General features: G+C 45.5%; 1 protein-coding gene across 15 annotated transcripts in view; it reads left to right on the plus strand.

Annotated features, from left to right (window-relative positions):
- The window catches only part of KCNMA1 (potassium calcium-activated channel subfamily M alpha 1), a 780,456-nt gene that overhangs the window by 226,540 nt on the left and 529,897 nt on the right, over nucleotides 1-24,019 (plus strand). For all 15 annotated transcript variants that reach the window (XM_070364779.1, XM_070364783.1, XM_070364784.1 and 12 more), the window contains exon 2: nucleotides 2,149-2,310. In XM_070364779.1, coding sequence (XP_070220880.1) covers nucleotides 2,149-2,310 — 162 coding nt within the window. The remainder of the gene's footprint in view (nucleotides 1-2,148; nucleotides 2,311-24,019) is intronic.

Here is a 24,019-nt window from a genome sequence, read left to right on the forward strand (position 1 = left end):
TGGGGAACACGTGTACACCCGTGGCGGATGCATGTTGATGTATGGCAAAACCAATACAATATTGTAAAGTAAAAAAAAATAATAAATAAATGATGAACATAATTTTGCTGACATCTTTTTGAAACATCTATGTCTGCAAAAATAACCTTAGTGGTTATTTGAGTAGGGGGCCTAGTTAAATTTAAATTTTAATTTAATTTTAAATGAATGTGTTTTAAGTATAAGTATTCCCATGCAATGTTTTGTTGTTATTCAGTCCCTAAATCACGTCTGATTCTTTGCGACCCCGTGAACATGCAGCACACCAGGCTTTCCTGTCCTTTACTATCTCCCTGAGTTTGCTCAAACTCATGTCTGTTGAGTCAGTGTTGCCATCCAACTATCTCATCCTCTGTCGCCCCCTTCTCCTCTTACCCTCAATCTTTCCCAGCATCGGCGTCTTTTCTAGTGAGTCGGCTCTTTGCATCAGATCAGATCAGATCAGTCGCTCAGTCGTGTCCGACTCTTTGCGACCCCGTAAATTGCAGCACACCAGGCCTCCCTGTCCATCACCAACTCCCAGAGTTCACTCAGACTCACGTCCATCGGGTCAGTGATGCCATCCAGCCATCTCATCCTCTGTCATCCCCTTCTCCTCCTGCCCCCAATCCCTCCCAGCATCAGAGTCTTTTCCAATGAGTCAACTCTTCGCATGAGGTGGCCAAAGTACTGGAGTTTCAGCTTCAGCATCATTCCTTCCAAAGTAATCCCAGGGCTGATCTCCTTCAGAATGGACTGGTTGGATCTCCTTGCAGTCCAAGGGGCTTTTAAGAGTCTTCTCCAGCAGGTGGACACTATTGGAACTTTGGCATTAGTCCTTCCAGTGAATATTCAGGGTTAAAATCTTTACATACTTAAACTGAAAAATTATTTGTTGTTTATTTGAAATTCAGGTTTTGCTGGGTTTCCTGTATTTTACTTGGCAGCCGTTAAGCCCAGGCTCTGTAGTCAGTGAGGGGCTGACATGCATAACCCCTTTTACTCTTTCATTCATGTTTATTAAGCCAGCTGTACACCAGGCTGTCTGTTGGGCACTCAGGATTCAGCAGTTGGAGGATGCAGACTATAAAAGAAATAAGTAAGAGATCTACGGAGTGTGTTACAAGTTTTAGGCGCGTTGTAGAAAAATAAAGCAGAAAGGCAGCATCATTAGAAGATAGTTGGAATTTTGAAAGAGTAGCCAGAGAAGAATGATTGAAAAGGTCATATATGAAGCAAAGACTTGAGGGAGGTGAGAGGGTAAGCCCTGATCCTTGGTGGGAGAAGAGTATTCTAGGCAGAGGACACAGCGTGTACAAAAGCATACAGTTTAGGGCCTCATGTGAGGCTCAGTTATCTGATGAGGTCAGCCTTGTTTCCTCAAGCACATTTTTAGCCACAAAGGGGAATTTACTGTCTCCTAAGAAAGTCTGCAGTGGATTTCAGGTGCCGCTGGATCCAGGTGTTCCAATGATGACGTTAGTATTCTACCGTTTCTTCTAGTTTCCTCTGTGTTAGCTTCATTCTCAGAGAAGGGTAACCTTTCTTACTCTTTTCAGCAAAATCGCAGGCTTGAGTTGTATTGGGTTGGCATAATTCATATAACCATCCTTGGCCCAACTGCTATTGCCAAAGGGATAGACTGGTCTGATTGACCAGCCTCCACTCCTGGAGACAGTGTATACCTTTAGTCCCTTTTGAACCATGCAGACTGAATGAGAAGGTGGAGATTTCCTTCGGAAAATAGAGTGTAGTTGTAAGAAGGGTATGAAGGCTGGGCAGGTAGAGATTACAGAATGCCGACTTCACTTTCTTCCTGGCCACTCTCATCCTAGACAGGATGGTTTCTCTCCTGAGCTTTTTGATTTTTTTTTCTTTAAAATGGAAAGAGAATAATTTCATTCTTTCTTTCACAAAAATAGTTTAAGAGGAAACAAAGGAAACATTCTTTTTAAAAAAAGATTTAAAAGAACAATCAAAGCCATAATCCATCCCTTCTTCCTGACCTCTGTACCTTCAAACCAGGTCCACCTCAGCAGGGGTCCGTCTGGCTTTAATTCTTTTGGGTAGAATATGTTTTTTAAATCCTCTTGGTGCCCACATCTCAATCCTTGTTCTCTCTCTTGCCAGGAGGCCCAGAAGATTAACAATGGCTCAAGCCAGGCAGATGGCACTCTCAAGCCAGTGGATGAAAAAGAGGAGACGGTGGCAGCCGAGGTCGGCTGGATGACCTCCGTGAAAGACTGGGCGGGGGTGATGATATCTGCCCAGACGCTGACTGGCAGAGTCCTGGTGAGTCCCTGGCCCCCTCCTCACATGAGGGGGCCTGCTGTCTGGCCCACGATCTCTGCTTTTATGGGGATGTGGTGTTTCACTCCGTCTTCTCCAGACCATTGGCTGTTGTGAGGCGGGGGTGAAGAGCGCTTATATGGGATCATGGAGAGACTGGCCTCTTTGTGCACATCTGAGCCAGTGGTCTGTGGGGGGGATTTGCAGAGTGAGCCAGCATGTGGGGCAGAGAGGGCCTGTTGGGGAGAATGTAGAGCATTTCCTCTGCTAGCAGAGTAGGTGTGCACTCTCACACAGTACACACACAGACACACACACACACCTTGACTATCTTGGTGAGAAGGAAGGATCAGAGAAATGTGTGCTCGGAATTCTGCAGAGGCTCTATGATATGGGATCTGGTGAGTTCTGAGTGTATGTGTTTGCTTGCACATGCACAGGTGTGCATGTGTGTGTTTGGTGGCCTTCTGAAGATGTGACTATTGTCCTCTGGCCACCATAATTTTCAGAAATCCTGCCCTATAGGATCAGAATCATGCCCATGTTAGAAACCCTCGGTCATGCTGGTGATGAAACTCACCAGCAGCCCACCTGTGACCGCTGGTCCCATGCTTGGAGCATTGCTTATGTGACCTTATTTCTGAGGTGGCTGTTTCAGCCCCACCCGCAGCCTAGGCTCATCCTTCCCCTTCTCTGTGCGCTTACTGCATTCTCTCTGATCTGCTTGTGTGGAGCTAGGCTTCATTAACTGGCCTCATGAGCTCCTGGTTCTTGGCAAGTATTGTGGGTGGAACAAGCCTTCAGTGACCAGTAATCCCTGTTTGCCTGGGGAACCTGGGACATGGTTCTTTTGGTGCAAAGACTGGGAAAGTTGTGGGTAAACAGACATGAGCTGATCACCTGGTCAGGCCAGGCTCATGCTGTGGTTGGGCTTCTTCCCTGGGTAGCCCTGACCACCAGCTTTCTTGGGTCTGAGGAGTCAAGAGTTTTCCTTGAGAAGGATGTGACATTCTAAATAACTCCCTGTGATTCTGGAAGCTGTTTTGTATGGGCTGTCCTTCCTTGTCCTGATGCTGGGGCTCAGTCGAGAGTCATTTGGCTTAGACATAGAATGAATGGGGATGTCCTGGTGGCTAGGGAGTATCAGAGATCAGGCAAGGATGCTGAAAGGTAGATGCTGTCACTCTTGATTTTTCATGGCAAAAACTCAGTGAGAAGGTGACCACAGATGTTGGGAGATGGTGAAATTTCACCCATCAGAATCCTTGGGGAGAACTCTACATTATATTTTTGATAAGTATCTCACTCACTGCTTGAGGAAAGGAGTAAGTCACTAAATGTCATGTTCAAGTCACCAAACTGGTGGCCAAACAGCCTTCAAGGAGGACAGGGCTCTGTTAACTGTGCTGTGCCTTCTGAAGCATCTGGTTATGGAGTCATAGATTATGTTATTGTTGCTGCTGCCGCAAAGTCACTTCAGTCGTGTCCGACTCTGTGCGACCCCATAGACGGCAGCCACCAGGCTCCTCCATCCATGGGATTTTCCAGGCAAGAGTACTGGAGTGGGGTGCCATTGCCTTCTCTGTATGTTATTGTTAAGTAGTAGCAAAAAGAATCCCAAGGACAGAGGAGCCTGATGGGCTGCCGTCTATGAAGTTGCGCAGAGTCAGACACGACTGAAGCGACTTAGCAGCAGCAGCAAAATAGAAAGTGGGAAAATTTAAAGCTGGGATTATGGAAAGGAGGAGAGAGAAACTGGTGAGGCCAGTTGCTGTGTGGAGGAAGATGGGAGGTGGGTGGTCTGGGTTGGTGGGACTTAGGCTCTCCTGGGAAGCCCTGAGTGTCTCGTCAGGAATTGAAGGTGGCTTGTTATGGGTTGTGTTGTCTGACCATCACCCTCATCTCCCCTCTAGAGTCTTCAGTAAAGTCTCTGTTATTTTTTCACACTTGTGTGTGAGTAGATTCTGTGTGGGAAATTTAAGGTTGGAGTCTGGGTCTGTGCGTTCACCTGGGTTGAAATGGAAGTAGTGCATTGTTCATGGGTAGTACAATGAGAGGAACAGTGAGAGGGTGAGGGAACCGCAGACAGCGCAGTCACACAGTGTGGGGCCTGCTGCTTCAGTGTGGTCCCTTAGGACCATTCTGTCTATCTTCATCAGCTAAGAGATACTGAGCACCAACTGTAGGCCCGGTGTTTTATCATCTCTGTGAAAAATAATGAATAATCCTAATTCCATCGCAGCATGGTTGGAAGGTATTGAAGGGATTTCTGGAGGAGAAATGTTTTGAATACAAATATTGTGTGAGTGTGTCTGTGGTGGAGAGGCTGAGTGTGGGGAAGCAGGGAGTCAAGGAAGAATTCACAGGGCTTCATTGGAGGGAAAGCCTTTGAGCTGAAACATCTATTTCAAGGTGAACTGAGCACATTTGATGATAGAGACAATATAAAAAAGAAAAACATAGCTGAGCTTGAAAACAGAGACTACTTAGTGGGCCAGGAGCTGAGAAGGATGCCTAATAAAACTGAAAGCATTTGAGTGGAGCTTGGCAATGTGGGTTAGGATCCTGAAAAGTTAAAGGAGAGGAAACGATTGCACAGTGAGGGAGCAGCAGGAGAAGATCAGGGGCATGGTGTGCTGCTGGCAGTGAGGCTGGAGCTGGCAATACAGAGGCACCTGAGGGGCAGTGAGACTGGGAACGTGGGTTGGAGACAGCTTGTCGGCTCTTCAGATGCTGAGCTGAGGACTTTGGACTGGAATCATCCATTTTTGGGATGCATCACAGTTTGTATTTCCATCTACCAGCTTGGGTTGTTTCTACTTTTCCTTCAGATTTTTATGGGAATATGATTTTTGATTTCAGTTTGGTAAGTATCTGGGAATTGGATTGTTCTGTTTTCTGGTAAGTTTAAGTTCGCAAGAAACTATCAAATTAGCTGTACCTACCAGGACTGTATGAATGATGTTCTGGTTGTTTTTCATCCCTGCTGGTACTTGGTAATATCAGCTCGTTTTTAAAATTATAGCATTCTAAGCAGTGTGTTGTGATATCTAAGTGTGGTTTTAGTTTGTACTTCCCTATGTTTTGGGCTTCTCTGGTGGCTCAGATGGTAAAGAATCTGCCTGCAATGTAGGAGACCCAGGTTTGATCCCTTGGTGGGGAAGATCCCCTGAAGATCTTGGCTGCTGCTGCCAAGTTGCTTCAGTCGTATCCGACTCTGTGTGACCCCATAGACAGCAGCCCACCATTGCCTTCTCCGGAAGATCTTGGCTACCCATGTTTAAATATCATCTTTCCATGTCTTTATTGCCATCAGTATATGTCAAGTGAAGTTTCTATTCAAATATTTTGCCCATTTCTAATTGATTTGTTATTATTGAGGGTTTTTCCCATTTTTATTGAGCATTATTTCCACTGCTATCTAATTGTCATCACCCCGAAAGGAAACCCTTTACCCTGTTTTAGCAGTCACTCTCCATTTCCTTATCCCCAGCCCCTAGCAACTACTAATGTACTTTCTATCTCTATGGATTTGCATATACTGGGCATTTCATGTCAATGTAATCATGTGTTTTGTTTTTTTTTTTTAAAGTCAGATACTACTGCTAACAACGACATTACTGAGAGCCTGTCGGGAGCCAGGCACTGTGCGAAGCCCTAAATATTGTGATCAGATTGAAGGGCAAGGACAGTGTTGAATTTGTTCTTTAGCCCCCATTTTGTTATAGGGGTGCATGATGAGGAAGGCACGGAGCCAGTCTTATCAGTGAATTTATGTCCATTTTACAGTTGAGAAAATCAAGGCCTAGGAAGGGCAGTGAAGTGACAGAGCCAGGCTGGTACTTGCAGGCCTCCAGACTCCCCATCCAGTGCTCTTCCTGTGTCATCACTTCCCATCTGAAGATAATGCCTTCTTTTGAAGCCACTGTCGTCTGTTGCTTTGGCTGTGACATGACTGTCTCTGCGCCCAGTTAGGTCCTGAGGCTGCTTGTTCTGATGCTCCTAACATTTGCGTGGACTAGAATGGCATGCTCAGGCCTTCTTGGCTGGGACTGCCCGAGGCCAGCTGCTTTCTGAAGATCTCTTGGGAGAAAAGGTGGCCTGGGCTGCTCAGGTGTGCTCAGGGTGGATCAGTCCCACTGCCCAGAGAGCAGGAAGCTCTGAGTACAGGCGGCACCTTCAGAGCAGGCCTCTCCTTTACGGACGGCAGGTCCTTGCTCTGAGCAGGAAAGAGATTTCATACTGCAGTCTCAGCGTGCGAGGGGAAGCAGCTCTCCCTTCTCAGAACCCAAAGCTGTGTTTGTCTTCAACTGTCCAAATGTTTATCCTTGCAACAATGGGACTCGAGTGAGACTAGACACCGGCTGTGCAGTTTTTCTTTTCAATTTTTAATTTGTTTTCCTTGACGCACAGTTCAGGAGCTTGGCCTCCACATCTGGGCGCTTACTTGTCTCATTGTCACAGGTGAGTCTCAAAACCAGGCAAGGCGGGGAAGGCCCAGCTGGGGAAGGATTGTCCAAGACAGCCTTGGCATATCTGTGGAATCACTGGTTGTCCGGATCTCTCAGACGAGCACACCGTTCATTCAGGAAGTATTTACTTCTCACCTGCACCAGGCATTGTTTCAGGCACCGGGCAGGGATTCAGCGTGTGCATTATTCACGTTGCTAGGCTAGATAAAAGGTTGTAGCGCTAAGTGTAAACAATGAGAAATGAGGGTCACTGTTTACTGGTGCTTTTATTAACTGTTAATTCTATTAACAACTGGATGACCACGTCTCAGAATAGCCCATCTTTGTCTTGTGTCTCAGCCTTAGCTTTACAGAAACAGCGAGACCTCCTAGGGCCTCCTCTTTTTTTTTTTAACTTTTTATTTTGTATTGGAGTAGAGCCAATTAACAGTCTTGTGCTAGTTTCAGGTGGCCAGCAATGGGACTCTCCTCCATTACTCATACACACTTACATATACATACATACATACTCATACATACATGTGTATGTATATATACATGTATCCATTCTCCCCAAAGTTCCCTCACATCCAGGCTGCATAGGGCTTCCTCTTAGAGTGATGGCTGAGGGTTTCTGTATCAGAGTGCACCCCCAGACTCTTAAGGATGACTACTTTCTTTTCTTTTTCTTAAAGCAAAAATACTTGTTATCTTCTGATTAGAATGTTGGTGCATGCTTAATTCAAAATTTTGGAATGTATTGGGAGAACTGATGATCGGTTCCACTTTGGGACCTGGAGCCGGTCCACGCTGAAGGACATTTCAATGTCACAGTGAAAGCCAGTGAGATGCTGCCCAGCTGTTTGGGTGTTTCTGGGGACTCTTCTCACTACATCTCATGTTATCTGCTTAAGCACAGACTTGGGGTAAATAGTTCTTCGTGCCAGGATCGCTGTGGTCCTTCTGGTTAACCTCCAGTGAACACTCTAAATTGGGAAAGGGACACTGACCCCTTTTCTGTAGTGGTTGCTGGGAGGCAAGTTCTTGGGCCATTGAATATATGCAGCGTCTCAGGGTTTACATTCTGTATTTGCATCCTCCCAGCTTCATCTCCGCATCTCTTCTCTCATTTCCCCTTTGTGTACTATTTGAACTTTACATGTGTGTAGTTATGTGCTCTGTAGAGTTTGGGGAACTAAATGAAATCTTTCTAAGAATAAGCCAATACAGGCAGACCTCAGAGATACTGCAAGCTCAATTCCAGACCACTGCAATAAAGTAACACAATAGAGCTAGTCATGTGAATTTCTTGGTTTTCCAGTACATGTAAAATATGTTTACATTATACTAGAGTCTGTTAACTGGGCAATAGCATTATGTTTTTTTAAAAACAATGTATTATACGTACGTTGGGCTTCCCTGATAGCTTAATTGGTAAAGAATCTGCCTGCAATGCAGGAGACCCCGGTTCAATTCCTGGGTTGGGAAGATCCGCTGGAGAAGGGATAGGCTACCCACTCCAGTATTCTTGGGCTTCCCTTGTGGCTCAGCTGGTAAAGAATCTGTCTGAAATGCAAGCGACTTAAAAAAAAATCTTAATTAAATCTTAATTAAAGAGACTTAATTAAAAATCCTTTATTCCTAAAAAATGCAAACAATCATTTGAGCCTTCAGTGAGTCATTTACTATCATCAAAAGATCATAGATCACCCTAACAAATGATGAAAAATTTGACATATTGCAAGAGTTACCAAAATGTGACACAAATATGTGAAGCGAGCAAATGATGTTGGAAAAATGGCACCTATAGACTTGCTCAAGGCAGGGTTGCCACAAATCTTCAATTTGTAAAAAAACTCAGTATCAGTAAAGTGCAATAAAGCGAGGTGTGCCTGTATATATAAACAAAAAGGATAAGAACCACACAGAGTAGGCTTTTGTTTATATTGTTTGGTTGTACTTTATAGATTCACAAGCCAAAATTAGTGTTAGAAATAGTCTAGGTCAGGGTTAAGTTTTTCTGTAATGGGCCAGCTAATAAATATTTTAGGCTTTGCAAGCTATAGAGAGACTTTGTCACAACTGCACTCTGCCACTGTAGTTTGAAATCAGCACAGACAGTACATGGGTGTGACTCTGTTCCAATAAAACTTTATTTATAAAAACAGGTGGGGGCCCAGATTTGTTTCATGGGCCATAGTTTACTGATTGTTGGTCTAGTTCAACTTCGTATTTCATAAACTAAGAAATTGAGAGGCAGAAATTGAAAGAAAAATTTTAGGTGGGAATTCCCTAAGGTAATATAATACGGAAGTGGCAGTACCAGTGAACACATTTATAATGGGAAAAATTATAGGCATACAGAGTTTAGAGATAGATATAGGCACACCATCTCCATTAGCACCTTGTTTCTGAATATTCGTATTAATTTCCACAGCAATCTCAGAGTGACTATTTCCCTAGAAAAACTATGTATTGTGGCCAAGCATGGCCTCACCTCAAGGTGTAAGCACAGCCTACACTGGCTGGGTTGTGTAGCTGCTCAGCCCCTTTATAGATTCAGTGTTTTGTGCTCACTTCAAAGCCTGGTCTTGCCAATATATCTATCAGCTCCTTGAACAAAGATAGAGCCTTTAGAATTACTCTTTTTTTTTTTTTGCTTATTGACCTCATATTCCCATGCTGCTATATTTAAATATTGCTCCAGGAAACAGACGCATCTAATCCATGAATTGAAAATATATTCTACTTGCTTTACTGTCTGGGGAATGATTTGTTGAAATAAGGAGAAAGAAAAATGCCAGTCTTTCCTTTTATCTTCCTAAACATATGCATGTGTGGCATTTTACATTAACATAGTATACATAGCCTAGACCATTCTATCCTTATCTGCTAGGGCCCCATAGAGACTATGTAACAAGCCTTTCAAAGAGAAATAATCCTATTGGCTTAATAGAGTTAAATAGGTGCATTCACTGCTGTGCTGTCTGTACCTGAAATTGGACCAGTTGAACAAAATGGAGAGCACATGGGCAGAGCTTAATCACAGGTGACACCGTTGACTTCATTTCTCCCTTTAAGTGCCTCATGATGCTGGTGACATTTCTTATCAGCATCTTCTACTTTGTATTTTCAGTGGTGCTCGGTGGCAGATTCACATACCTCACATTTCCATCTCACTCTCTTCCTCACCTCCTTCCCTATCTCCCTTTTTTACATGTTAGACAAATGTACATAAAATTTCTATATCCCTTACAGATGATCCCTTACAGATGACGCCCTATGTAGCAGACAGATTTTGGGTTGCATAGACTTTTTTTTTTTTTTTTTAAAGTAAGAATGCCCCCATGCTGCTGCTGCTGCTGCTAAGTCACTTCAGTCGTGTCCGACTCTGTGCGACCCCATAGACGGCAGCTCACCAGGCTCCCCCGTCCCTGGGATTCTCTAGGCAAGAACACTGGAGTGGGTTGCCATTTCCTTCTCCAATGCATGAAAGTGAAAAGTGAAAGTGAAGTCGCTCAGTCGTGTCTGACCCTCAGCTACCGCATGGACTGCAGCCTACCAGGCTCCTCCGTCCATGGGATTCTCCAGGCAAGAGTACGGGAGTTGGGTGCCATTGCCTTCTCCAATGCCCCCATAGTGAAATGGTATATCCTGCTTTTCATGCAGTTGGGAGTAAATTGAGATTTAATTTGAGTTTAACTCCCCTGAGGCTTCTTTTAAAGGAACTGAGTGGTAATCCACACTCTTATACCCCATGACTTAATAATGACTCTTTATTTTATCCTGTGGATAAATAGAGTTTATGTTTGCTGTTTGAATCAGTAAATCGAACAAGGAAAGCTTTATTTATTTTATTAAACATAAAGGTTTATCTGTGATGAAGGATGCAGTAGACTGCACTAGATTTGTTACTTGGGACCCAGCATCATTGGGTGGGAGAACAAGTCCGAGAAGTCACTGAATTCAGTAGGAACCCATGGTTAGTAGTGAGCTGTGTGTCACTGGAGATGTTCAAAGAAGGGCAGGATCTCATTTGGTGGCACTGCTTCTGATGGTTGGCCAGATTTCATCCTCATTACTTTCGTTAGGGTCCACAGAAAATTAGATGTAGGAGATGCTCCAGAATAAAAATACTTTCCTGGAAGTTGAACAGATTTCTTGTCCCGTTTTCAAGATCGTCCAGTGGGTATCACCGTGTAATTCCTGCAGTAGGAAAGACTTTGGCCCAGCATTTCCCACTCCTGTTTCACCATGGAACCCTTACCCCATGAAGCATCTGTGGGCATCATAGAGAACAAACTTTGGGAAAATTTTACTCACCCCAGCTATCACCTATGGGCCGAATCTGGCTCACTGTCTGTTTCATACAGCTCACAAGCTCAAGATGGTTTTTACATTTTTACATGGCTTTAAAAAAAAATCAAGATTATTCTGTGACATGCGAAAATGGTGTGAAATCATATTTAAGTGTTCATAAAGTTTTATTGGGACACAGCCATGTTCTTATTTACATGTTGTCTATGGCTGTTTTTGCAATGCACTACCATAGCAGAATTGGATAGTATCTGCAGAGTCCCAGAATCACCACCCTGGGGAGTTACTGTTGGGTACTGGACAGAATGCATTTGGTGACTCCAAAACCAGACCAGCAAGTTCTCCTTCTGCTCTGTGGCCAACAGGACTCAGAGTGGCCACCAGGACTTATTACCATGGTTCAAGGCAATGGATGAGATGTACCATCCAGTCCCTTCTTATAGAGACCCTCTACATTTACTTCCACAAGTTCAACTAAATGATGCAGTAGAGAGAGGGATACAGGGGTCAGAGCTAGGCAGGACCCCAAATCCCACTGTTGACTCAGCATAGGAATTTCCGCTTCCCACGGTCAGTGGAATATGTCTGAGAATTGTGCAACAGGGTCACTTTCTGTCTCCTGGACTCCACCTGCCTACATCCTCCTACAATCAGTGCACCCCAGGCCCAGCCCGGCAGCCCAGTGTCTGGTCCCTGCCATGGAAGATGCCCCTGGTCCAGGCCTGCAGGCCAAGTGCCTCAGCCATACCAGCCACTGGACCGTGCTGCCAGTCTGCAGGGCATAGGCTGTGTGTGCCCGCCTCTCCAGCACATTCTGCAAAGAGCAACTATTAATTTTGCTAGCTGGTGTGTTGGCTTCTCTACCCTCCCCCATGAAAATAAAGGAGACTTTCAGAAATTAATCCCCAGAGAGTCCTGGGGGAAGGAAGAGCCTTCTGACCCAGGAGCAGTCTGGTTCATCCCGGCTGTTCACCCCCGGCTTCCGCAGCCTCTAGTGGCCAGTGCTTATGCTGATGCCTCTTTCCACTGGGGTTTTTGCCAGGAGTGGGTGCCTGTTTTGTTCTTCTGTCTCATCCATCTGTTTGTTTATCCATTTCTATCCACTCATCCATCCGTCCAATGCACATGCCTTCGCTGGTGTTCCCCAGCACACAGGAGCGAATATGGCGTCCAGGCAGTGGATAAAGCAGGGCAGTCAGTGCTCTCCCTTGTCTCTGTTGGCTCCGGTTCAGCTTCTCTGTCTGGACTGAGAGACAGCAACCTACTGTGGGGCTGATCCAGCACCATCTGAATTGGGGCTTCTACTCTCTTTTGCTCCCCATCTGGCCTGGTGTCTCATTCATTTGGAGCCAGCAAGAAGGACAGGTGGAGCACTTAGCATCCCCAGATCGCCAGGTCCTGCTTTTCCTCTCTTCCTGGGACCTGCCTCCTTGGGGAGGGATGCTATGGTGCTTGGCACGTGGAGGGCTGCTCTGTGTGGTATGGCAGGGTGGTTAGGAACACAGCCTCTGTGGTCATTCTGTTGAATCTCAGCTTTAGGGCTTTCCCCCGGGCCAGTTGCTTCATCTTCTAGTGCCTCAGTTTGTTCATCCGTTCAATGAACGTTAATAATAGTCTCTGCCTTTTAACATTCATTTTAACTTTTTATTTTGTGTTGGGGCATAGCCAACTACCAATGTTGTAATGGTTTCAGGTAAACAGCAAAGGGACTCAGCTGTACATATTTACATGCATCTGTTCTCCCCCGAACCCCCGTCCCATCCAGGCTGCCACATAACATTGAGCAGAATTCCATGTGCTATACAGTAAGGTCCTTGTTGCTTATTCATTTAAATATAGCAGTGCACATCTGCCTTTTCATGTTGTTAGGAGGATTTGATGCATCAACATATGTAAAATGTTTAGAATAGTGCCCGTTATGTGGTTAGTGCTAATAAGCATTTGCTATTATTATTTTTGTTAGTATTAAGGGAGCCTGGTCACCATAACATGGAGGAAACATGATGGTGTGGAGACACACAGGGACAGGGAGTGGAGGATAAATCCTCTCCTGTGACAGGAATGGAGGAGCCCTCAGACACTGCCAAACTCAGACATCATTTAAGAGTGCTGAGCCACCTCTGGGCATGGCCATCTAAATGGGGTCTGAGTATTCCAGGACCCAGGTTTGGGTCCAGCCAGCCAATGATATTTGGTCCATGCACACAATTCAGGCCCTGTCATTTCTGAAGCTGGCTCATGCCAGCTTGACTCATCACTGTCAAGTCAGCCAGGAAATTCTCACTTCATACAGCCATCCTGAGCTGGCTGGGGGCCGGAGGGCTGGCTGGGCTCTCCCTGGGAACTGTACATTGTAGGCACGTGTGTCACAGGAAACCCTGGCAGGCTGACAGATGAATCTTGAGGAAAGAGGGACAAGTGTGCTCACTGTGGTCCCCATATCCAGTCCTCCCTGGATGTGGGTGAGGCTGATGAACACAGGGCTGGTTTCAGAAGGCATGCCAGTACCTTCTGACATAGGGAGGTGTCTTTACCATCCATTGACAGGCAGCAACCCCAAATCTGTTGGGAAGATGGAAGAAGGTGTGTTAAGTCACCAGAAGAGAAGGACACAGGTTCTACTGTATATGCCCGGACTCTCCTCCAAGTCATTCACCCATTCCTTCAAGTATTCCTGGAGTACCTGAGAGGTGTCAGACGCTCTTCAAGGCACTGGACACATAGGGGTTCTTCCAGCAAAGTCTGCAAAGTGAAATCATCCCAGGTGTTGAAAGTGAAAATGTGTTGTTGCATTTTCTTGCAGAGCTTTTGGGTGGCAAGGTGCTTGAAGTAGTTTGGTGATAAAACAGGGCCTGTGACCTTTCCATCCATCCTCGGACAGGCCTGGAGACCCACCTCTTCTAATCCTGATCACATGTCTTGTGTCTTTCTGTGGCTGGATGCAAGGGGCCTGAGTTTAACCATATATGATTCATGTTACACTGGCACACTCTCTCTCCTTCCCACTGTTTCTTTCTTCCTCCCTCCCTCCCAGTTAGTAAAAGCTGGCGCCCCTGGAGGCTCTGTAGGAAACAGAACATCTGTATTTGAAGTCCACCATCTGTGGCTTCCCGGGTGACCCAGGGGTAAAGAATCTGTCCGCTAATGCAGGAGGTGCAAGAGAATGGGTCCAACCCCTGGGGTCGGGAAGATTCCCTGGAATAGGAAATGGCAACCCACTCTAGTATTTAATTCCACGGACAGAAGAGCCTGGTGGACTCCAGTCCATGGGGTCTCAGAGAGTCGGACATGACTGAGCACAGGCACACCAGATGCACCTCACGCTGGGACACTTTCTCACGCACCGTTTTCCCCAGGGCCTTCGGGAAATGCTCACAGTTTAGCACTGCCCATTTGTCAGAAAAGTACCTGATGGGCTGAGACTCTCCTTGGAGCCTCCATTTCAGCTGTGAAGAAGTTTGTTGAACAGGAAGACTCAAAAATAGACATGATGATGACAAAGTTGCCAGCCATTGTCATTGCCAGGAAACACGTGTTTGGAAAATCACACTCGGGACCACACACGAGCTGATGGTTCCAGGCTTAGTTTACGAGGCTATGTTTAGGAGGAGGCAGACTGACTCGTGCCTCTGGGCCCCAAACACCCCAAATTGGTGCACTCAAAGCCCTGTTTTTAGGGTCTGGGTTCAGAATGAGGCTTTTCCCAGGAAAACAACTACTTCAGAAGAATGACAACAACAGAAAATCTGCCCTAAAAACTTAATTGCAGAAAATGTTCTCAGGTGTTTGAGTCGTGGAGGGAAGTAGGACAGGACACTTACTTCTCTGTCTTTCTTAAGGAAATTAGGGCACTTGAAAGCTCAATTAAATGTACCCAGGCCTCTTAAGCACTGGGGCTGTCCTTTTTGCTCATCTAATTAACTGTAGTTCACAAAATTGGCCCCGTGCTGACATGGAAGGCTCTACGAAACTGAGGAGCCAGGGACCTGTTTGAGTGGAAGCTCGCTTCCTGCTTCACAAGCCTCCGGGGACACAGATCTTACCTGAGGACATCCAGGTTACCTGTGAACTTGCCTCCTCCCTGGGCAAGCAGACCTCTGGGCCTTCCTTGTTTGCTGGAGGTGAGTTAATCCAGAAAGTAAATGGACTGGGCATTCTGGTTTCTTGTACCTATGGAAAAGCCAGGATCCAGCGCATTACGCTGAAAGGTTGAAAAACTTTCACCTTCCCAGACTGCTTTTAGTGAAGAGGCTGAATTTTGATCTTTTCCCCATTTCCCCATTTTTCTCTTTTCAGCAATTTTTTTTTTCCTCTTCATTTCATGGTGGCTGTTGAGGAAGCAACTGTCCCCAGGGAAACAGGGAGCAAGCAGCTCACGGAAAAGGAGAGAGGAAGACAAGGCTCCACTCCCACATCACTCTCCCTCAAATATTGGCTTTGCTTATACTAAAAATAGCTTGCAACGAAAGCTGAATGACAGAAAAGTAGCATTTCACAGGGCAGAAGCTACCGGCTCCCTGACCTCCACAGGGACCTGCTGGTTCTGTTAGCCTGTGGGCTTCAACTTGCCCAGGAAGGGGTGGGGTGCAGAATCCCTCTGGGAGGGGACAACCTGTTTCCTTCTGTGTCATGCTGGATCTCTCTGGAGTTAGTTCTGTCAGTCAGGCATTCACAGAGCCTTCTGCCAGGGCTTGTGCCCCAGGAGTGACAGATAACTTCCTGCAATGGAGAGTGGCTGGTTTCAGGGGCTGCTTGTTCCCACAGGCCCCTGTGTGTGGGCTCCGGGAGAAGCTGCCATGAGGTTACTGTCTCCCCCAAGCCATGAGGTGGGCAGTATGGCTTCTCAACCACTTTCAACCTCTCCAGGAAGAAAGCTTACATCCTCAGGAAGGAGGAAATGAGTTTACTGACCTAGCTTCATGCAATGTATCCGTCTGGGCCTTGGGGATTGGTGATGGTGTTTTAAGATCAATTTGGGATATGAGAGCAGGGGTTACCATCACTTCCTTTCATCTGAAGAATGGTGAACAGCGGAACACTGTGTTCTTAATCCGGGCTCTGCCATAATCTCTCTGGTGACCTTGGATAAGTTCATTCCTTTTCAAGGTCTTGGTGTATCCATGGATAAAATAAGGGGGACTGTGAAGAAAGCTGAGTGCCAAAGAATTGATGTTTTTGAACTGTGGTGTTGGAGAAAACTCTTTGAGAGTCCCTTGGACTGCAAGAAGATCCAACCAGTCCATTCTAAAGGAGATGGGTCCTGGGTGTTCATTGGAAGGACTGATGCTGAAGCTGAAACTCCAATACTTTGGCCACCTCACGCAAAGAGTTGATTCACTGGAAAAGACCCTGATACTGGGAGAGATTGGGGGCAGGAGGAGAAGGGGACGACAGAGGATGAGATGGCTGGATGGCATCACTGACTCAATGGACATGAGTTTGGGTAAACTCCAGGAGTTGGTGATGGACAGGGAGGCCTGGTGTGCTGTGATTCATGGGGTTGCAAAGAGTTGGACATGACTGAGCAACTGAACTGAACTGAATAGTCTGTTCCCTGGCAGTTCAAATTTTGTTATGTTTTCTCACTTCCTCTACTGTCCTTTATTCAGCAAAGGCAGCAAGTGGTGCATTTGGCAATGAGCTCAGCACTTGGGGAACTGGAAAAGGAGAAAGAATAGTCCTTTATCAGCTTCCAGAGAAACTGGAGGGATGCAGAAAATAGTCAAGGACCCAATCTCCTGGCCCTGCCCTGGCTTGGCACTTCATTTAAGACAAAAACAAAAACTCTCCCTGTGTCATCAGGCCTCTGCCTCCCTCTCATCTCTTATGATTATTTTCCTCCTGGACTCCTTTCCAGGCGTATCACCATATACAGAGAGAGAAGCAGGTGGCAGGAGGAGCAGGGCCTGTGACCATGGAGTTGGGTAGGAGGAAGGATGCGGTGGGAGGAGGGGTCACATCCCAAGGGACCAGTTGCTCTTGGAAGAAGTGTCTTCCTGTAAACCACTTCCATCTTGGATATCCCTCCTCTAGTTGTCTCCCAAGAGTCGGAAACCCCTGAGGGGATCACGTTCTGATTTAGTAACCCCACTGGCACCAAAGTTGAACTGAAGAGCCTTCTTTCCCATGGAGCAGCCTTTTGGAGACCCTCGGGGAGGTCTGGGTTCTGCCCTTTGCTGTTTGCATTGCTTTGACAGATGCCAGTGAGAGTCCCAGAGTTCCTGGAAGTCTGTTCCTCTTCTGGGCAGAGGGCAGAGGGCAGAGGCAGCTCCATCTCTTGATATCTGTAAATGTTTCATAAGAGGCACATTTATTTAAAGTCATGACCGACAGAGACACCCAAGAGGTGCTGAGGAGCGAGGAGACATGACCGTGGCAAGAGTCATTTTTCATTTGGGGAGCAAGGTAGCTGATATACCTATACACCTAATATGCCTAGGGGGTTGACAGGAGCTGCCAGGCATTTAGCCTCCAAATTACAGCAAAGCTGTGAATACTGAGGTTCTTAGTGGGTTTGATGTTGCAGAGTTTCCCCTAAATGAAGCTTTATTTTCAGTAAACTTCTTTGATGAACTTGAAAAAATAACCACCACAGACCCTCAATTGGCCGTCTATTTTGATGTTTGCAATTTAGTTCAAGAAAAGACCGTCCATGTCCTTGGGAGTAAGGACTGAGCCCTTCCTTGGATGCTAAATAACAAAACATCATTGTTCCTCTGATTTGGGCAAACTTTGCAAACAAGTAGAATTTTCTGGTAGCTTTTCCTAGAAAGTTACATTGCTGAAGCAGATTTTCGTAGCTTCCTGGACCAGGAGGAGTTGCTGTGTTGGGGGCTCAGGGCTCTCTCCAACAAATCAACCTCATAGAGACGATGCAGCAAAATACCCTTCCAGCCTCCAAAGATACAGTTCCTCTTCCCCAGGTTATGATGGAGAGATCCAGATAGAATAGAAATAAATAAGTAACTCGATTCTCTTTCATTTAACTCTCAGACACAGCCTCTGGGGCTAATTATTTCTGCTGTGGATTTTGTCAGACCTTGAATCGCAATCCTTTTGCCATAGGTGGTATATTTTAGAAATGCAAAATGACATGAAAAACAATCCGCTTTCCTGAAAGACAATTTTGTGTACATTAAACAGACACATTAAGCCATTTTACAAGTGAGATGTTTGTTCTCAGGGATCTGGAGGAAATCTGAATTTCTAATTCTGGGCTTTTTAATAATTTTCAAAAGAACTGAGGATAATAATTAAATGTCTTTGAACTTCCCCAGGCTGTCTTTTCTTCCATGATCTCATAGCATTTGAAAAGGAACAGAATTCTCTACCTTGATGAAATCCTTAAGAGGATAGAGGGGACATTGGCCTTAGGAGGAGCTTTTTAGCAGAATGAGGGAATCTAAGGTAAAGAGGCCCAAGAAAAATACACAGGGTCACTTTCGGAGCTTCAGACATAGGTGTAACGGAAGAGCCTTCCAGCCAGTCTTTTTCTTTATAGCCTTGGCTTAGCCTCGCCTTAGCCACCCCCTCCAGTGTTCTTGCCTGGAGAATCCCAGGGACGGGGGAGCCTGGTGGGCTGCCGTCTATGGGGTCGCACAGAGTCGGACACGACTGAAGTGACTTAGCAGCAGCAGCAGCCTTGCTAGGGCTTGGAAAAAAGGCCAAGGAAAAGAAGAAAGATCGATTTTAGTTGAGGGCTTCCCTGGTAGCTCAGCTGGAAAAGAATCTACCTTGAATGCAGGAGACATGGGTTTGATTCCTGGGTCAGGAAGATCCACTGGAGAAGGGATAGGCTCCCCACTTCAGTATTCTTGGGTTTCTCTGATGGCTCAGCTGGTAAAGAATCCATCTGCAAGTGGGAGACTTGGGTTTGATCCCTGGGTTGGGAAGATCCCCTGGAGAAGGGAATGGCTACTCACTCCAGTATTCTAGCCTAGAGAATTCCATGGACTGTATAGTCCATGGGGTCACAAAGAGTCAGACATGACTGAGTGACTTTCACTTTCAAGGGTATCTGTAATGAGAATATATGTGACATCTAGCATTTTATAGCTCTGGAATTCAAGGATTAGAAGAGATTTAGTCCAGGGAAGGTGAACAGGTTTCATCTCCAGGGCCCATTCTGATTAGTTGGTTGGCCAGATTGGTTGGCTTTGCTGAAGATTCAAGGCTGTGCAGCAGGGTAATTGGGATAACTACTCTACAGAATGCTGTGATTGATTAGTGATGTCTGCCATGAGCAGTGTCTTGGGAGGTGGCAGTGCCAGTGTTTTTTATGCCTTGTTATGCCTTTGCTACCTCTGTTTTAGATCATTTTCCAAAAAGTCTATGAGTGATTTAAGTGAAGTTTGTCCAAGGTCACGCAGTCAGTCCAAAGCAACAAATAGACAAGAACCCATGTTTCCTAACTCTCTCTAATATTTGATACTGGAGCTCCATAGGTTAGATCTTAGAGGGGGAGAAAGCTGTCAGCTTCCTGGATGAGCCTTCTTTTTCTTTTCTTTCTTTTTCATATTGAAGCCTAGTTTCAGATTTTTCCATCTGGAGACTTTCTTCAGTGTGAGGAGAAGTGGAGGGGGTGGATTTCAGATCCACAGTGATTCTACAGACAAACAGAAATGCAAGCAAAAATTTCCCCTTTATTAGGTCTCCTCTCAAAGCTCTTTTAGCACTGAGCACAGGTTGATCACAGCCCTCCTACTGCAAGGCTGTCCCCTTGGCCCACTCTCGGGGTTCCATTCTCCCAATCTCTGAAGATGCCTTTTTCCACACCCCACTCTCTTGCACCATAAAAAGTTTTCAGTGGGGGTTGACGTGTCATCATTTTCTCTCTAGCTTCAGAAGCCTCACTTTCTATTTCTGCCTGTTTTCTCCCTTTGTGTTTTATCTCTTCAGGTATTCATGCTCACATCTTAATGACTATGCTTACAAAGATAAATACATTTTGCTTTTGACCAAAAGCAATTTCTGCCCTGACTTTGAATTGAAAAGTCTGTAAGCATTGCTGGGTGGGAACAGGGGGTAGAGTCCTCAGCTTCGACCTGGGAATCATAAAAGTTTGCTAAGCTTTTATCGCTTCCATCAAGATGAAAATGGGATTCCAAGGCTTCAAATGTGATAGATAAATAATAAGGAAGACTCCAGCTTTTGTCAGAGCAAAGCTCTCTGAACCAGTTTTATGAGTCAACCTATTATATGCGTTCTCTGGCATCTATTTTATTCTGATGTCAGAGAGAACCTTCCCCAGGAATTCATGCAGCACCGGGGATAGATAAGGATTTCAGACAACTGGTAGATCTTGGAAAAAAAACTCACAAATCATGTCCTTGAGCCGTAACTCACCCCCACTCTGCTCACCCATTCCTCATTTTGCTCCTTACTTCTACTGCGATGGGAATTGAAATAGAAAGTTCCACTAGCTGTAAGACGCAGGCTGGGTTTAGATGCTGGGTGGTGATGGATAGGGTGATATGACACGGCAGCAGTTCGATGCACTAGGCTGCCTTTCACCTCTGAAACGGCTGGGATTCTTTGTCATGACTGAATTTTCCATCTTAGCTTCAGTAACCAGCTGCATATACGTGGAAAGAGCTCAGCCTACATTTCCAGGCAGTCCTTAGAAGAGCTCTGAGTTTTACCTTCTCTGGAGACCGGTGCTGTAAGCTGCCCCTGTGCCACTCTGGATGGCTGGGAGAGTACCCAGTAAGAGTTTCCTGGAACTTGTTTCTACTTTGAGTGATTTGATGGAAAGCTGATGTAGACATCTTACATCATGGCAGAAGCCATGTCCTATGGACTCGCCCTCTGTGCTTCTGCCTCCATCGTCCTGGTTTAGACTCTGAGACCTCTTCCTTGACCCATGATATGTGGGTCATAATGATCAGTCACTGTGTCACTCTCCGCATTTGCCCCATCTCCTCCCTTTAGTCTGCCTTGCATGCCATTGTCAGATGAATTTTCCTTAAAGCTAGCTTTGCTTAGCTTCCCCTATGGCTCAGAGACTTTCAGTGGCATCCCATGGCCTGAAGCCCAAACTGCTTATGCAGACAGTCAGTGCTGACCATCATCTGGCCCTTACTAGCTTTCCAGCCAGCCTTTCTTCTCCAATGTTCTTGCGTGTTCAGATCGTTCTCCTCTTGAAGATGCAGTGTGGGGTTTTCTCCTCCTCTGTAACCTGTCACCCTTGTGCATTCTTTATACTGTGCAGTTGACCTGTGTCCCATATTTAAGGCATTGCCCGAGTGGTTAAGAGCACTGGCTGTAGAGCCAGACCAGCTGAATTTGACTTTTGCTCTGCCATGAACTCATGCGACCTTGGGCCAGTGATAGTCCTACAGGCAGCACCTAACCTTGTATTGAAGTGTTATGAGGATTCAGTGAGCTAATATTTATAAAGTAGTTAGAACAGTAGCTGGCACAGACCAAATATTATATAAACTGTTTGTCAAATACGGTAAATGGTAAATACCTTGAGAACAGGAAGCATGTATTTTAATATTATAATCTCCTTTGTCTTGCACTGGGCTAAAATAATCCTGAACCAGATTGCTGTGAGAATGAAGTTAAAAGAGAGGGAAAGCACTTTGTCACTTCTTCATCCAACTGATATTATTGAGCATCTGGAAGTACCAGGCTGTCTGCTAGGTAGTTTGTTTATGATCAAAATGGAGTGAGATATGGTTTCAATATTCAAGGAGCTCACAGTCTAGGGGAAAAGATATAACTTTAAGTCAATATCTAAGGATGTTGATTATGACTATATGGATGACAAATGACAAATATTATTCTGTTCTCACCCCCATGCTACAGATGAGAAAACCAGGGCACAGCACGAAATTTTTTACTTTTTATTCTTTTCATTTTTAAATTTTTTATTGGAGTATAATTGGTTTACAAAGATTAAAAAAATAATTTAGTTAACACAATACATCCAATAAGCATCAGGATTGGAATTTAAAACTGGATGTGTGGTGCTTCTCATTCATGAATGAGTGAGGGAATGAATGGATGTGTGAAAGACTATATTGGACCATCCCGAAGACCCATGGCTCTGGAAAAAGATCAGTCCAAGGATGTGCTTTACAGGATGAGTTCTCAGTCAGCTTGGAAAGGTGGTAAACCCCTGAAGCCATAACCATTTGTCCAGTCAAGCATTTTTAGCATTTTTGTTTTGGGATCCACTTCATCTCTATTGTCTTACCTTGATGCCCTCCAGGTATTTATCTCTGAGGCAAGGATGGTTTTATTTTCTGATCCTTTGGGTAAAACCCAGGACAAAAGGTGGATGTGATGACGGAGAGAACAGGTTTGTGACTGTTCCCTCTTTAATCTGTTTTGATCATAACGGGACCATTTGGAAGGTTTCCGTGGGTACAGGGACAGTGCTTCGTATCTACTGGGCTTCATCAGCCACGGAATAATGATCAAGACATCAGGGGAAAGTCTGGAGTGAGGCTGGCTGGTTTCCATGGCAACCATCGCTTGCCTCAATTCTGTTCGCACACTTCCTTCTTTCCAGGCAGGCCTGTGTTTGTTTATTACTGGCTTAGCCCGGGGGTGCTCAAGTGGCTACGTAGGTGCTGTCTCCACCTGCACTGCTGAGGTCACCCTCACAGTTTGGACACGGACCTACAGGTGAATTGGCCAGAGGCACAAAGTTTGCCCCACCAGGAAATGCTCTCCTTCAGGGCTTACATCTTGTGCTGACGTCATCATGATGATGGCAATTGGGGGTAAGGGAGCTTAGAGATGCTGATCTAGGACTAATAGAGTCAGACACCATGTAGGGTCTGGCAGTGAATCACAGACTGCCCTAGAGAGGTGGTGGTGATGTGCGTAGGTAAACAGATGGCTTGTTGTTCTCCCCTGGGATGGCCTTGGGCTGGCTGAGTGTGCATGGACCAGAAGAACTGGATATGGCTGTCCAACATCGGAACCACTAACCCCAGGTGTCTAGTGAGCATTTGAAATGTGGCCAGTCCAAATCGAGATATGCTTTGAGTACAAATTGAGTACAAAATTTTAACATGAAAGGAAGACTCCAAAATATTATTGATAATAATAATTTTTATATTGATTGTATCTTGAAAGGGTAGTATTTAGGACAGTCTCACCAGAACCTAATCTAGGCTAAATAAACTCTTATTAAAATTAATTTCACCTGTTTCTTTTTGACTTAAAAAAAACATGCTCCTGGATGGATAAGGGGATGATCGTACAATGTGAATGTACTTAATGCCATTGAACTTAGAAATGGTTAACATGAATCTTACATTGTATGTTTCACTACAGTTAAAAGAAGGCAAAAAGAAAAAATTATCCAATGGGAAAGGAACCATTTCTTTCAGGCCTCTTTCTTAGGACCATTTTTCTAAAAGCCCCAAGGACACCTCCCCATTTATCTCTTGGGCCAGAACTGAGTCACATGCCTGGTTCTAAACCAATTGCTGGTGAAGAAATGCAACATTGTGACTGGCTGAGACTGCCGAGGGCTACCGAGGAGTGAAGCCAGGGTCTCTGTGATGAGTCACTTGCATCCCTGAAGCAGGGTTCTCTGAAGAGAGGGGGGAAAGGGCGGCAGACACTGCAGCCTTAAAGATGTACAAAACGGGACTTCCCTGGCAGTCCAGTGGTTAAGACTCTGTGCTTCCAATCCAGGGTACATGGGTTCAATCCCTGGTTGGGGAACGAAGATCCCACATGCTGCTCAGGGCAGCCAAAGAGGAAACAACAAAAAAAAAGATGCACAAGAAAACCAATGTATGTGAGCTTCAGGTGAAAACAATTTAAGTACTTCCTCCTCCAACAGTTGTTGCTGTTCAGTCGTTCAGCCATGTCCGACTCTTTGTGACCCCCAAGGACTGCAGCCCTCCAGGCTTCCCTGTCCTTCACTATCTCCTGGAGTTTGCTCAAACTCATGTCCATTGAGTCAATGATGCCAT

This window comes from Bos mutus, chromosome 28, assembly GCF_027580195.1.
Source record: "Bos mutus isolate GX-2022 chromosome 28, NWIPB_WYAK_1.1, whole genome shotgun sequence".
Taxonomy (NCBI): Eukaryota; Metazoa; Chordata; class Mammalia; order Artiodactyla; family Bovidae; genus Bos; species Bos mutus.